This window comes from Equus caballus, chromosome 6, assembly GCF_041296265.1.
Source record: "Equus caballus isolate H_3958 breed thoroughbred chromosome 6, TB-T2T, whole genome shotgun sequence".
Classification (NCBI taxonomy): domain Eukaryota; kingdom Metazoa; phylum Chordata; class Mammalia; order Perissodactyla; family Equidae; genus Equus; species Equus caballus.
The window spans coordinates 61,005,742-61,020,003 of NC_091689.1; the positions used below are offsets into that span (position 1 = coordinate 61,005,742).

The 14,262-nt window shown below is 37.1% G+C and overlaps 1 protein-coding gene across 24 annotated transcripts in view; it reads right to left on the reverse strand.

Annotated features, from left to right (window-relative positions):
• The window catches only part of ABCC9 (ATP binding cassette subfamily C member 9), a 123,601-nt gene that overhangs the window by 33,243 nt on the left and 76,096 nt on the right, over positions 1-14,262 (reverse strand). For all 24 annotated transcript variants that reach the window (XM_070271041.1, XM_070271038.1, XM_070271042.1 and 21 more), the window contains 7 exons: positions 11,357-11,494; positions 11,084-11,209; positions 7,488-7,584; positions 4,648-4,877; positions 3,538-3,686; positions 3,258-3,327; positions 1,079-1,236 (listed from right to left, as the gene is read on the reverse strand). In XM_070271041.1, the coding sequence (XP_070127142.1) occupies positions 1,079-1,236; positions 3,258-3,327; positions 3,538-3,686; positions 4,648-4,877; positions 7,488-7,584; positions 11,084-11,209; positions 11,357-11,494 (968 nt within the window). The remainder of the gene's footprint in view (positions 1-1,078; positions 1,237-3,257; positions 3,328-3,537; positions 3,687-4,647; positions 4,878-7,487; positions 7,585-11,083; positions 11,210-11,356; positions 11,495-14,262) is intronic.

Here is a 14,262-nt window from a genome sequence, read left to right on the forward strand (position 1 = left end):
AGAAACCATTATATTTTTTAAATTAAGAAATGTTACATGATATATTCAGAGGTTCCCAACTATAATCTTGCCTTTCCTTGTTAGCTTCGCCAATTTTTCATCTTCCCTGCACTCAAGTCCTATTAAATATTTTCAGTTTACTGAATAAACTCAATATCTGCCTTCCTATTCCGGCACTTAATCCACATATAAGGGTTACTTTATATATCTTTTATCTTCCCAAGAGACTAAGTTTCTTGAGAACAGGTTCTTGTCATGTTGATCTCATCATATGCCACATGGCTCACAAAATTATTTGCAACATAGTAAATGCTTAACAAGTGTTTGTTGAAATAAAGTAATTATGCTATGATACTATTTATAGCAGGGCTTCAAAGTTAAACTGGAAAGTTCAAAACAAGTGGTACTACATTCTATTTAACTCCTCAACATCTCAGCAAATGACACATATTATATTAACAGAAGAATTTAAAATTCATGGCTTTCTTTTATTTATTTGGCTGGATATTCAAGTGCATGTTAAATGATCCAATCTGAAAATTTCCAATCTGTTAAAATCACAGCACTGATATCAGACATATAGACAATATTATCTACTTTTATAGCCATGACTCTAATTTATCTCTTTAACCATTTTGACATCTACTAATTCTTTTACAGAATGTATTTTACACGTTTGAAAATATTTTACTATTTTTTCCCACTTGTGAAATCTAATGATATTAAATCACTTTTCCTTTGGGACTATGCTTGATTTTGTAAGTTTTATGTCAATGTCATGTTCAGAAAAAGGATCATGGAATGAAAAATTTGGCATAGTCTGTAAACTCAAAACTCAGTAGATCAGTCCACATGTTAATATACGTCTGGGGCTATATCAGCCTTAGACAACCGATTACAGAAAAAATTATAATAGATCTGCAAATGAAACATAGTATCAGGATATGTTTCATCCTGTTAAACATAGGTTGCATCTCCAAATTCCATAGCTTATCTTGAAAAACACTACAGTAAGTGTGGATCACAGTAAATCACATATATAGGCTTTTGAAGATGAAGAGAACACTGTTTTACTTACTTAGAGGCCACTCGGAAGTATTTCTGGATAAAATAAAAGGCGACCCCAAGAGGCACAAGAGCAACCAGGAACACAGGGGTAGCATAGGAAATCATGCCAATGGCAGACAGGCAGAGCAGTGTTGAGCGAGTTAGAGATTCCAAAGTTGGAGGGATGTGCTGTTAGGAAAGTAATTTGAAAGGAAAATGTTTTAGCTCAAATAAAGCATTGGATACAATGCAACAAAATATTCCTTTTATATTTACATCAAGTTATACAGTTAGTTACATAAGTAGTATATAAACATTTTCACTGTAAGCAATTCTCCACTCTTTCAACTTCACTCACTTCCCATAGTTTAGTATATTTATCCATCTGTCTACCTATCTACTTATCATTTGGCAGTTATCTACCTATTTATCTTGGGGCTTTTATATAAATGGCACTATACTATAAATCTTATTTGTCAACGTGTTTATTTTACTGAACAGGATAGATGGCAAATCTTCTCACGTCACTATATACAAATCTACTTCTTTTTAATGGCTGCATAGTATTAAAAAACATATTTAGCTATTCCTCTATGGTAAGATATTTAAATTAATTTTCTGCAATTACTTACTCATATCCTTTGTGTGTTTCTGGTTGGTTTATCTTCCTTATTGATTTTCATATGTATATTATGGATGTTTATCCTCTTTCTTTACATATGTTGTCAGTTTTTCTCCCAGTTAATCTTATTATATTTTAAATTTGACTTTGATGCTTTTAGCTCAATAGAAGTTTGAAATTTTATACAGTCATTTCTGTTGGCCTTTTCCCTTATTGTTTCTCAGTTTTGTGTCTTAGACCTTTCCCACCTCAAATTCTATAACTACTCTTCTGCATTTTATTTTATAGTTTTGTGTTTTTATATGGCCATCTTTATTCTATATGTATTTGCTTTATATTTTATAGACAGTTAATTTCTCCACATCCTTTATTAAAAAGATAATCCTTTTCTTACTCATTCAAGGCACCATATTTATCCGGCTAAATCTTTATATATGCTGGCGGTTTTGAATTCTCCATTTTGTTCTTTTGATCTGCTTGTTTTCTGTGATCACCAGAATGTTTTAATTTTATAGTATTTTTTTGGTATCTGATAGGGAAATTCTCTCTATATATACAGGTTTCTTATGATTTCCAGGATCATTGGATCTCTTTTCTTCATACTAAATTTATTTATATTTTCATAGTTCTTGTTGTTCTTATGAATGGAACTTATTTTTCACTTAATTTTTTAATTGATGTAGAGAAAGTTACTGACTTATATGTCTTATGCAGATACTCTGCTGAACGAATTGTTTTGGACTCTCTAGGTAGCAATCGTATCATCTTCCCAATAAGGACTGTTTTGCCTCTTCTTTTCTAATACATATTCTTTATGAGGTGTTTTAGGTGCAGTATGACCTGACACCAATGCCGCGAAAACATCAAAATTTTTCGGCATACTTGTAGTCAGCTGTATGCAGCAAGCCTTCTTTTTCTAAAGTGAGAATAATTTAGGTGTTCCTAAGCCACTCTGGAAAATCAGAAAAGGCAACGGCTGCATTTGATGGATTCTTTTCTTGATCCTTTTGAGGGGTCTGTGCTTGGAGTGATCCAGTTTCAGAGTTGGAGGTCTTTCATTTCAGAACAAACTCTAGAGGCCTAAGGATCTAAGACTAAACTGGGCATCCTTGGAATAGTCCCTAAAATACCACACCATCTAAAGCTTCTCTCAGTCAGGAGCCAATCCTGTGAAAGTAAAGGACATCTAAGACGGCTTGGCATTTCATCCTTTACTTCTGGGAGACACTCTGCATCAACACTAAACTTTTAAGAACTTTATCATGAATGGAGATACAACATTGACCAAAATCATTCCTTTTTGTAATAAAAAAATTTAAATGTTATTCTTTGCTATTTCTCTTTACTTCGTGCTGATTCTCTAAGTAGCCTCTTCTATGTGCATAAATTATTTTGAATTAAAATTTTCCATGAAGATTTTATCCTAGAAATAATTTATGCACATAATATTGACATGAATACAAATAGGCTTTCATTTAAGTTTTAGAAATTTTCTATTATTAACAGGAATCACAGTTTATTTTAAAATGCTATTTAGCTTACACTGAGAAATTTGTTTTTGAACTTGGAAGCAACTCAAGGCACTCACCTGATCAATGATATTTGTATCAGCTGAAAAGCGATTGAGAATCAGTCCCAGGGGTGTGGTATCGAAGAATCTAGGCAATGAACAGATTGGAATGTATGATAATGCTAGACTATTTGGAATGTGAGCACTGCTAATGGACATCCTGGAGTCATGAAAATGAAGTCTCTACTCAATTGCTCAAGAATTGATTAAAATCTTTAAAATTCCATATTTCACTTAAATTTTAAAATGCATGTTTTTATGATTTGTGTACGGGAGTAAGAAATAACTACTTTTTTACCTTATCGGTCCAAGAATTATCTTATTGAGGAGATTGTGATGAAGATTTTTGGCAGCTGTGAGACCCATCCATTCTACAGTGAGAGATGTAACCAGGCAGAGGAAAATACCTGCTCCACAAAGTATGCTAAATCCAGCCACGTAGTAGGTCTAAAAGCAACCAACAAAAAATACATACAAAATTAGCAACTGAGTTTTTTCTTCCTAGAACACCAAATATCCAAGTCAGACAGTACTGCAACTTCATTATCTTCATTGCATTGCATCATTGATCATCATTCCATCAATTTAGACAGCTGAAGGAGTGTAGTTCTTGGAGACTCAGGGCAGGATCCCCACCCACCATAATCCTACGGCCAAGTCCTTGCTTGCTTCCTTCGCTCTCTTTCAAGGTTTGCCTGAGGCAGATGAAGCGTTAGAGTTTGTTTTCAGGTTTGAAATATGCTTGGCTTTCCACATTGTAGAGCTCATTCTTCTTCTTTTTTTTTTTTAAGATTGGCACCTGAGCTAACAACTGTTGCCAATCTTCCTTTTTTTTTTTGTTTTTCTGCTTTATCTCCTCAACACCCCCAAACATAGTTGTATATCTTAGTTGAAGGTCCTTCTAGCTGTGGGATGTGGGACGCCGCCTCAACGTGGCCTGACAAGCAGTGCCATGTCCGCACCCAGGATCCGAACCCTGGGCCGTTGCAGCAGAGTGCATGAATTTAACCACTCGGCCACGGAGCCAGGCCCGAGCTTCTTCTTCTTATCCCTAATAAGAATGACTGGCTAATACACTGGAATAAGCAGCTAAAATAAAAAACCATGAGAACAACAACAAAAGTCCCATGTGAATGTTATACACACACACACACACATATATCATGTGTATACAACTCCCTTGCATCCAAATCGAAACACTATCTTTAGCTATTTCTTATGAAAGGCTTTAAAGAATAAAAGTGACAATAATAGATTCCATTTTCACAGTTTATTCTATTTCAGGCCCTATTCTAACTAATACTACAAAAGTCCTATGACAGTTGGGTTATTAGCATCTAACTAGATAAAAGGGTATCACTGTGAATCTCAACATTTCCTTGATGATTTAAAAACAGAAGCCATGTACCTGATCAGCTTTTCCGGTATTGTTTATACTGTACTCCGAGGTCCATGTGGCCAGCCAATAGTCTATAGCTACAATGACTGAATGCTTCAAAAGCTTAGAGAAAATCATCAGGAAGAGCAAGAAGAATCCTCCAGAAGTGAGGTACCGCCAGCAGGTTCTCCACGGCATTTTAGTCCTGAGCCTCATTACAGTGGACATGTTATCATCCTCATCTTCTTCCTCCTCTTCCTCTGCACACAAAAACTTATTTATGCCTCACACAGGCAACAGGTGAAAGAATTTGTATTATCTCACAAAAAAACATATAAAAATCTCCTTCAAATTTATAGAAATACAAGTATTAGTCTTAGAAATTTTAAATGCTTTTAGCAGAGAAAAACCATAAAAACTAAGTGAAAAATGAATTAATGAATGAATGAGTGAAAAAATAAACAAAATCTGTGTCTAGATGAGATAATTTGCTGATTTATTACACATCAAAATTGACTGAAAGTATAGACTAGAAGTTTACCAAGTTATGGAAGGAATTATGCCGCCAATAAAACCATGTCTGGCCTGCAAACATTTATCATTTTTTGAACTCTAAATTTCTGGATTTGTAAAACTGCACCAGGAGGAAATAGGCTCTGAAATTTGTGCATAGCCCAAGAGGGCATAATCCATGCTTGCTAGGGCCCATTTTAGATGTGGTCATGGAGGAACATGAGCAAGGAAAAGCCTTCCAGAGGGAGAAGCTAGAGGACAAAGGACAATGGGCAGGGATTTCCTCTCAGATGTTATAAACCATCTGGAAACTCCAAGATGGCTATCCTAAGAACTCCATTACAAGGACAGGGAATTTTGGCATTTCCTGACCGCGAAATTCGATCATTTCTATGGTGCAGTGGCCGTTGTGCATTTCCCATCCTTTCCTTTTGCAAAGGCAGTTTCCACGGCAGTTATCCTGTATGTACTCCACTGCTGTATATTGAGTAGGTTGTGGGGAGGAAGGGTAGAAAACATGTCTTTGGTTTATAGGTTATCAGACCACACAGATCTAAATATGGATATAATGGGAAGTCTAAGTATCGCCAGGGATCCTATGATTTGAGCTGAATGCAGTAAATGAACAGGTCTCAGATAATCTCTCCTTTGGTAAGGATGGGTTCAACATGTGAGAAGGACAAGATTTGAAATCTGCCATGAACAAAGAGGTGGACATTTGTAGACTGCTAGCTGTTTTCCCAGTGTCCATTCTCTGTTTGATATTAGTTGAAATTTCAACTTATCTATGGCTGTCAAGCTAAAAACAACATTTCTTCACTTTCCCAGTAGCTAATCTGTCCATGGGATGAAGCGGCCAATGGTAAGTAGTAGCTATAATATGTGCAATGACTTTTCTTCTTCCCTTCCTGGTGGCTTGAACAGACGTAATGATAGGGCCAGGAGCAGCAACCTGGTAGATAATACGTACTGTACTGGGCTCTTTCATATACACCACCTCATTTTACTTTATAAGGAAAGTATTATTGTCTTATCTTGCACCTGAGAAAATGGATTAACACAGCAAGCCCAGGGCAGAGCCAGCATCTCAAGTGGTATACTCACCACTGGAACACGGGAGAGAGTAACTGGCACGAATCCAGTTTTAGAGTGCATTAGAAACAATGAATTTTGAATTCTAGAAGCTGAGGTCTGTTTATAGGACCAAAGACTTTTTAAAAACATTTTTAAATGTAAGAAATTGAAGTGCACGATCCAGTCATTCATTCATTCATTTACTCAAAGAGTATTTGTTGAAACACTGAATAGTTATCATCTGAAATGTAAAGGTAGTACATTTTGGTGTCCTATGGCTTGAAACTATAATTTTCTCTGTTTCTATTAAGTGGCTTGTAGAAATGTAATCTTAAGCAAAAAGTGTATAGGAGAAATGAAGGAGAATGCATTTACTCTACAGACTTCAGAGTGATTTATCTTACAAACTTCTTGGCAACAAATGTAATTATTTCATCTCATTCCTCAAATTCCCAGTAAATCATTTTTCCCCACTATAACTTACTAGATACCGAAAACTGAAACAAATGGCTTTCTAATTCTCTTGACTTTCACTGCTATATTGTCATGAAAACCCCATGAGGACTCACAGAATGATTCAAGTATAAATATTTCAAAACAGTATTTTCTATTCCCCATTTATTGTTTATTTTTTAATTTTTGTTTTTTGAGGAAGATCAACTGTGAACTAACATCTGCCACCAATCTTCCTCTTTTTGCTGAGGAAATCTGGCCCTGAGCTAACATCCATGCCCATCTTCCTCTACTTTATATGTGCGATGCCTACCACAGCATGGCTTGCCAAGCAGTGCCATGTCCACACCCAGGATCCGCACTGGGGAACCCCGGGCCACCAAAGTGGAATGTGTGAATTTAACCACTGAGCCACCGGGCCGGCCCCCATTTACTGTTTATTTTTGAAAGATTGACATTTTATTAATAACTTGATTTGGTCATTTTACTAGACCTTTCCAATTGATCTGAACAAAGGTGTAGATCTGTTTACAAACTAGCACCCATCCTTCCAGCTCGCTCTCACACACAGCACAAATATACTAAAACAAACTATGGGAAACCCCTCCAGATGCCTGTTGACTGATTACATATACCTTTCTTTCACTCCTCTTCTTTTTATTTTCCAATACTGAAAATGAAATCAAATGCTTATGTATTTGATTTGGCTTTCTCCCCCCTGCAAAGTGGCTTGTCATTCCTCGCTGGCACACTCCCACATCAATTGCCAAGGTAGGACCCTCAAACCCTATTCCCTGCTTTAGTGTTTCAGATATAAGAAAAAGATCTACCTTCATCTTCATCCTCCAGTTGGGCTTTAGCCTCCCTTGAATACATGGCTCTTCGGAGAGTTTTCCTCTCTAAAGTTGTTTGGTCGGCTTCCATATCCTGCAGTAAACATTGTGCTATCATTCAAGGAGCTCATGGCCACAGGTAGGTTTTGACTTACCTATCAGCGACCCCCATGTACCAAGCGTTCGGTACCTTTACCAGTCTCAGCGTTCTGCTCATCCTAGAGATCCACAGCTCCTGTCATAGGAGCAGTTTGGAGGCGATGGCTGAGGTTTGTAGGCAGTGCTTCAGAGCTCAAAGGTGTAGGGCAGTAAGAAGCCAGGAAAAGTAGTAACAATGTGATGGAGATGACCCCAGGGGTGGGGGGACACCTCCTCTAGTTTCATCACTGCTCCTTGTTTTATTTTTATGTCACTTTCAGATACCCCCTGTCATTTCTCTAACTAAAGATTTATTTACGTTAATAAGTACCTTACTTTAAAAATGCATGTAGTTTTAGGCTGGTTGAAGTGCTGTCAGTCATCCACTACTCTTATGAGTTATTAAATCAGAATGAGTTTCTGTAGCATCTCGCTAAGGGAGCTGCATGAAAGAAATGGACTTTGAGAGGAATGGAAGGAAGGTAGGTAACTTTGAAGCCACTGGGAAAGGTGAGTACTTAGGTGCCTAGCAATTTAGGAGAAAGCCCTAGTATGGGAAATACGCAGAAAGAGAAGAGAAAGGTGCCAAAAACAAACTTTGCGAATTTTTAACCGTTGCTCCAGACTTGTCCTGTGCTCAAGAAAAGGAGAAGCAGTTTGTTTTTGGCCCTCCTCTGCTTCCAACACCCCTGCCCCCTTGGCCTCAGAGCTGGAGTAGCAGTATCAGTGCAGTTACATTGTGAGTTAAATCAGCTTCTGCAGGACAGCCTGGGAAACTAACCATATGCCTGTTTCTGCAGGGAAATGAATTCTGAGTTCCAAACAACTGACCCACAAACTTCTGGAAGCTATGGAAAATGGGGGGCTTCCTGTATATGATGATACAGAAAAAATTTAAAATCATTGTTTGACTCTAACATCAATAAACCAATAAACCTTTGGTGATTAGTCTCTAGGTAGTGATCTTGTTCTTTTGTTTTTTTTCTTTTGGCCTCATATAACACGTGTGATTTAGACTTGCTATTCTAGAAGTCTCTATTGTTTCCAGATTCTTGTTTAAAAAAAGAGTAAAGTGAAAGAGTCTCTTGACTAGTACTTTTTCAGAGACAATTTCACATTAACTCTTAATTTTGCCTATGGTTATGAAGACCAATACTTGTACATGAGATTTGATAAAACATAGAATTAAAGAGGATTCCTAGCCTCTATGTATAGTGTAATGGGATGAAATGAACCTGCACATTGACAAATGGAAGGATTTGGTTCTTGTTCAACCCTCCACGTTCTGTGAGCAAAAGATTTTTTTAAAAAAAATCTTTAAAGTCATATTTTTTTACGAGTAAATGCTCAGACTAAGCTGAAAGGTTAAATATTTTAAGTTGTGTTGATATTTGGATTAAGTAAATACAAATTTAGTTTCATTTACCCAATAAATATTTACTGAACGCCTGCTATGGGTTGGGTCAAGGTGAAAGCTGGGGAAGAAATGCCAAATGATGCTAGCTTATTATGCTTAATAACATTATGAAGATAATGCTTGATGCAATCCAAGTTAGGATTTTTAATAATATTTAAATCAGTTAAAAAATTAAAATCCTTCTCCTTCTTGTAGCTTTCATTTCTTTCCTTTTAACATATTCTTTCCTGTTTACCCCTTAACCTTTAAACCAACAGTTCTGTCTAAAGCCCTGCCACAGGATGTTTTGTGGGTACTCGAGTTTCACCTTCCTTCTCTGCTTGCGTGATCTCTTCTGGTTCTTTATTTTGAGGGCTGTCCTGTGCATTGTAGGATGTTTAGCAGCATCCCTGTCTTCTACTCAGAGATGCCACTAGCACCTCTGCCCTCCAGTTGTGACAACCAAAAATGTCTCTAGATGTTGCCAAATGTCCCCTAGAAGGGAAAATTAGCCCTGGTTGAGAACCAGTGCTCCAGGAAAACACCTGAGCCTGACATATAACAAATTAAACAAGAAGCTGTTCCTACAAAAACGTCCCCAAAGTGTTCCAGTGGTCTTGCCCCACGGTGTGACTGTCTCTGGCTTCAGATGAATTCAGTAACCTCCCTCCATCCAAGGTAAGGATTCTGGACAGGTGCATGGTTCACTCGGCTTCTAATGGCCACCATTCCACCTCACAACTGGATTCTCCCTGTCCACACCCTAACTTGCTCCATATCTCCCTCAGTTGATTTACAACCCTGTAATGTGTCTTTAATTACAGAGCCATGCTATCTCAAGTGATCACTTCATTTCTAAATACAACTTAATGGACTTTCTTCCTGGCTTGATTAACAGTCAGTATTACTAAAAGATCAAGCCAACAGCTCTCTCTTTTTTTTTTCTTCCAGATCTTCTTTCCAAAGTAAACCATAAATGGTCCCACTCCTTAAGCTTACGTCATGTTCTTTTGTCCCTGGCATCTAGATCACTGAAAAAATGTCATTTGGAGCCATCCCCAGTAAGTTCTTAATCAAGCTTCTCGCAATATAATTCCTAAGTGGGCACTTGCTGGTTGCACTTTGTAATATTTTTGACAAATATCCGCATTTCAATAGTTCTGTGATTCGTCGTATTCTACTTAAAGATTGTTACATTTATCTTTTCTTCCTTATGCGGTTTGCTTTTGAGATCTTTGGCAAATCCACAGAAGACAAAGGAATCCCAGGGTTTGTCTGACTTCTTTTCTTCTGTCTATTGATACATAGATATCCATGTCCAGCTAGTAGGACTTCTTATTCTACATGCTGCAGAACTTTAGGCAAGTCATGCAAGTTCCTTAGGATCTCTGATCCTCAGTTTTCTCATCTGTAGAAGTGAGATCATATTTTCTTTGCTTATTTCTTGTATTTTCTTTGCTTATTTCCGGGGTTTTGTGGGAATTAAATGAGATAGTGTAAAAAAGACTTTGTGGACTTTAACAACTATACAAATATAAAATTTTGTTATTTCCTTCTGATCCACCTTCCTTCACCCCCAACCCTATCCCAGACATGCTTTACAACTTTATCCACAGCTCACAGCTCTTCCTTCTTTCTAAACTATCTTGGATTTTGTTTTGCCCATGACCCTCCATTTGTAGGTGGTGAGTGAAAATACTCTCATATTACAGATAAGAAAAATAAGATATACATAAGGAAAAATAAGATACAATGAGGAAACACCATGCAAGTAGTTTAAGTTTTAAACACATATATAATTGCAATATGGCTCAAATTCAAATAAAAATCCTCTAAAGACCCCACAACACTTCATCCAAAAGATATCATTAGAATTTGATAATTTCAAAGTAGCCTATTCATTAACAATATAAATATAGAATTATTTTGGATTTCAGATGAGGACCATTATCACACATTAAATGGTAATACTTCTTTAAAAGCATTTTTAGTAATTACACAGTATGTTTCTGACTCTTCTGACCTGGACCATGAACTCTTCTGAACTATGAGCAATTACCTTTTCTAATTCTTGATCTTGCCGATTCATAAGTGTTTTCCAGTGTTCATAAAGCTCAACGTCTTTTGTTTGAATGTCCTTCAAAGTCCCTTCTCTTAGGACAGTTCCATCTTTCATGGCTATGATCTAAGGAAAGGACATATTCGCAGAACTGTGACAAAAAGCCTTAATTGGACAAATGAAATACCTTTATCTCAGAAAGCATTTATTAACGTCCCTATTTTGCATATGACTGTAATATAAAAATTGATAAAAGTTCTTTTAAATGCTTACCCAGTCAGCATGTGTTAGATACTGTAATTTGTGGGTCACTAGAACGAGTGTCCTTTTGTCATCTTGGAGAAATTTTAAAATCCCTTCCTGCATCAAGTGGTCACTCAAGTGAATGTCCAGGGCCGAGAACGGATCATCCTGCAACCAGCAAAATGGAGAGGTGATAAAAATTTTCTCGACTCTTTATTGTAACTCAATTCCTCTAGAAAGTAGATATACTAATAACTGCGGGCAAATTATCCCTCAAATCCAACTTATGATAAACAGACCCTGAATAACTTTAAATTGTTGAAAAGAGATATTAAATTAAAATGAAGCTTTTATTTTCTTTTTCACCTTAAAAATAATTTAGAAAGTAAATAACAATATTCGAAGTGGTTTGAATTCTTATGTATAGAGTCTTCAAGTTCAAAAACTGACATTACTCAACAACCCATAACAATAAACCAAAACAAAGAATGAAATGATAATTGTAGTAGTTGAATTTTAGATAATAAAAATAGGCTTAGACTCCAGACCAAGATGGCAACCTAAGAGGCTCTGAATTTCCCGCCTATCAGCATTGAACGTACAGCTACACAACAAGCAAGTCCCTCTGAAAGAAATCCAGAAACTGGTTGAGTGACTCCTACACTTTGGGGGACAGAGAAAACATCCACATCAAAATAGGTAGGAAAGGCTGAGATGCCCTCTCACCATAAACCGCGTCCCCAGCACAGGACCACACAATCAAGAAGGAACCCACAACTCTCAGCATCTCCCTGAGGGGCAAAGGGTTTGGACCCAATGTCTAGCACCCCAACTTTTAAGGCTGCCAACCAAGGGGCTGGCTCCCAAATCACCTAGCTCTGAAAGTCAACAGGGCTTTTGTTCACTGAGTCCCTAAGACTACAGCAAACAAAGAAGCAGTTGTCAGCAGACTTTACCACTGCTGTTGCCCCAGGGCTCAGTGCACAGGTAGCATGCAAAAAACGCCCATCTCCCAGTCTTCTCCTGAAGGAATTTGACGTATACTTTACAAGTTGCTGCCTGAGAGTCCAGCTTCTAATTAGCACACAGCTAGGTGCTGATCTTGATCCTCTTCAGAGCCCAAAAAGCTGGTGGGCACTTCCTCCACCTTCTCTCTCCCGCTTGCTCCAACAATAAAACCAAGTGAGCATTACCTCTCTGAAAGGAGTTTATCCACACATCTAGTGCCCCACTTTTTACAGCTGCCACCCAAAGGACAGGCCCCCAAATCACCTGGCTCTGACAGCCAATGGAGCTTGCATTTATAAGCCCCCCAGTACCATAGAAAACAAAGAAGTAGTTTTTAAACAGGCGCAAGAGCAATCTGCATGGCTATGAACTTGGGCTCAGCACAGAGGGAGCAGTCAAAAATGGCCATCTCCCAGTTTCTTGCTGGAAGGGGTTCAACTAGGGCTTTCCCAGCTACTGCCTAAGGGTCCAGCTTATAATCAGACTGCATCTAAGTTATGACCGTGATCCTTCTCTTTGGGACACTGATGGGTCTTGGCACACATTCAACTACTGGGAGCCACTAAGAACAAAGAGAGCAACCTGGACAATCACAAAGGTTGGCGAGGCAACCAGGAGCTCAGGCCAGTCTGATTGATAAGGTTCATCTCCTACACAGGTCTATCAAAACTGGGAGAGGTGGCTGTTTTATCTAAGGTGCAAAAATCAACACAGAGAGTCAAGGAAAATGAAGAAACGAATGTGTTTTAAACAAAAGAAGAAGATAAATCTCCAGAAGTCAACCTTAACGAAATGGAGATAGGTGATTTACCCAATAGCTCAAAATAACTGTCTTAAAGATGCTCACCGAGTTCAGGAGAGCAATACATGAACAAAGTGAGAATTTCAACAAATAGATAGAAAACATTATGAAGTACCAAAAAGAAATAGAGCTGAAGAATACAAGAACTGAACTGAAAAATTCAGAGGTAGCTATACTTATATCAGACAAAATAGACTTTAAGTCAAAAACTGTAACAAGAGACAAAGAAGATCAATACATAATGATAAAGGGTCAATCCACCAGGAAGACATAGAATTATAAATATATATGCATTCAACATCAGAGTGTCTAAATATATAAAGCAAGTATTAACAGATCTAAAGGGAGAAATAGATAGCAAAAAAAATAATCCATAGGGATCTTCAATGCTCCACTTTCAACAATAGGTAGATCATCCAGACAGAAAATCAATAATAAGGTAACATTGGACTTAATATTCATGGTAGACCAGATGAACCTAACAGACATGCACATAACATTTCATCCAACTGCAGCAGGACACATTCTTTTCAAGTGCACATGGAACATTCTCTAGGAGGGATCATATGTTAGACCACAATACAAGTCTTAATAAATTTAAGATGACTGAAATCATATCAGGCATCTTTTCTGACCACAATGATATGAAACTAGAAATCAATCACAAGAAGAAAATTGGCAAATTCACAAATATGTAGAGATCAGACAATATGCTATGGAACAACCAATGGGTCAAACAAGAAATCAAAAGAGAAATCAAAAAATATCTTGAGACAAATGTAAATGAAACACAATGTATCAAAACTATGGGATGCAGCAAAAGTTCTTAGAGAAGTTTCTAGCAATAAATGTCTACATTAAGAAAAAAGAAAGATCTCAAATAAACAATTCAAATTTATACCTCAAAGAATTAGAAAAAGAAGAAAAAACTAAGCTCAAAATTAGTAGAAGGAAGGAAATAACAAAGATCAGAGTGGAAGTAAATGAAATACAGACTAAAAAGACAAGAGAAAAGTTCAACGAAACTAGGAGTTGGTTTTTTCCAAAGATAAACAAAACAGACAAACCTTTAGTTAGACTCACCAAGGGAAAAAAAGAGAGGATTCAAATAAATAAAATTACAAAT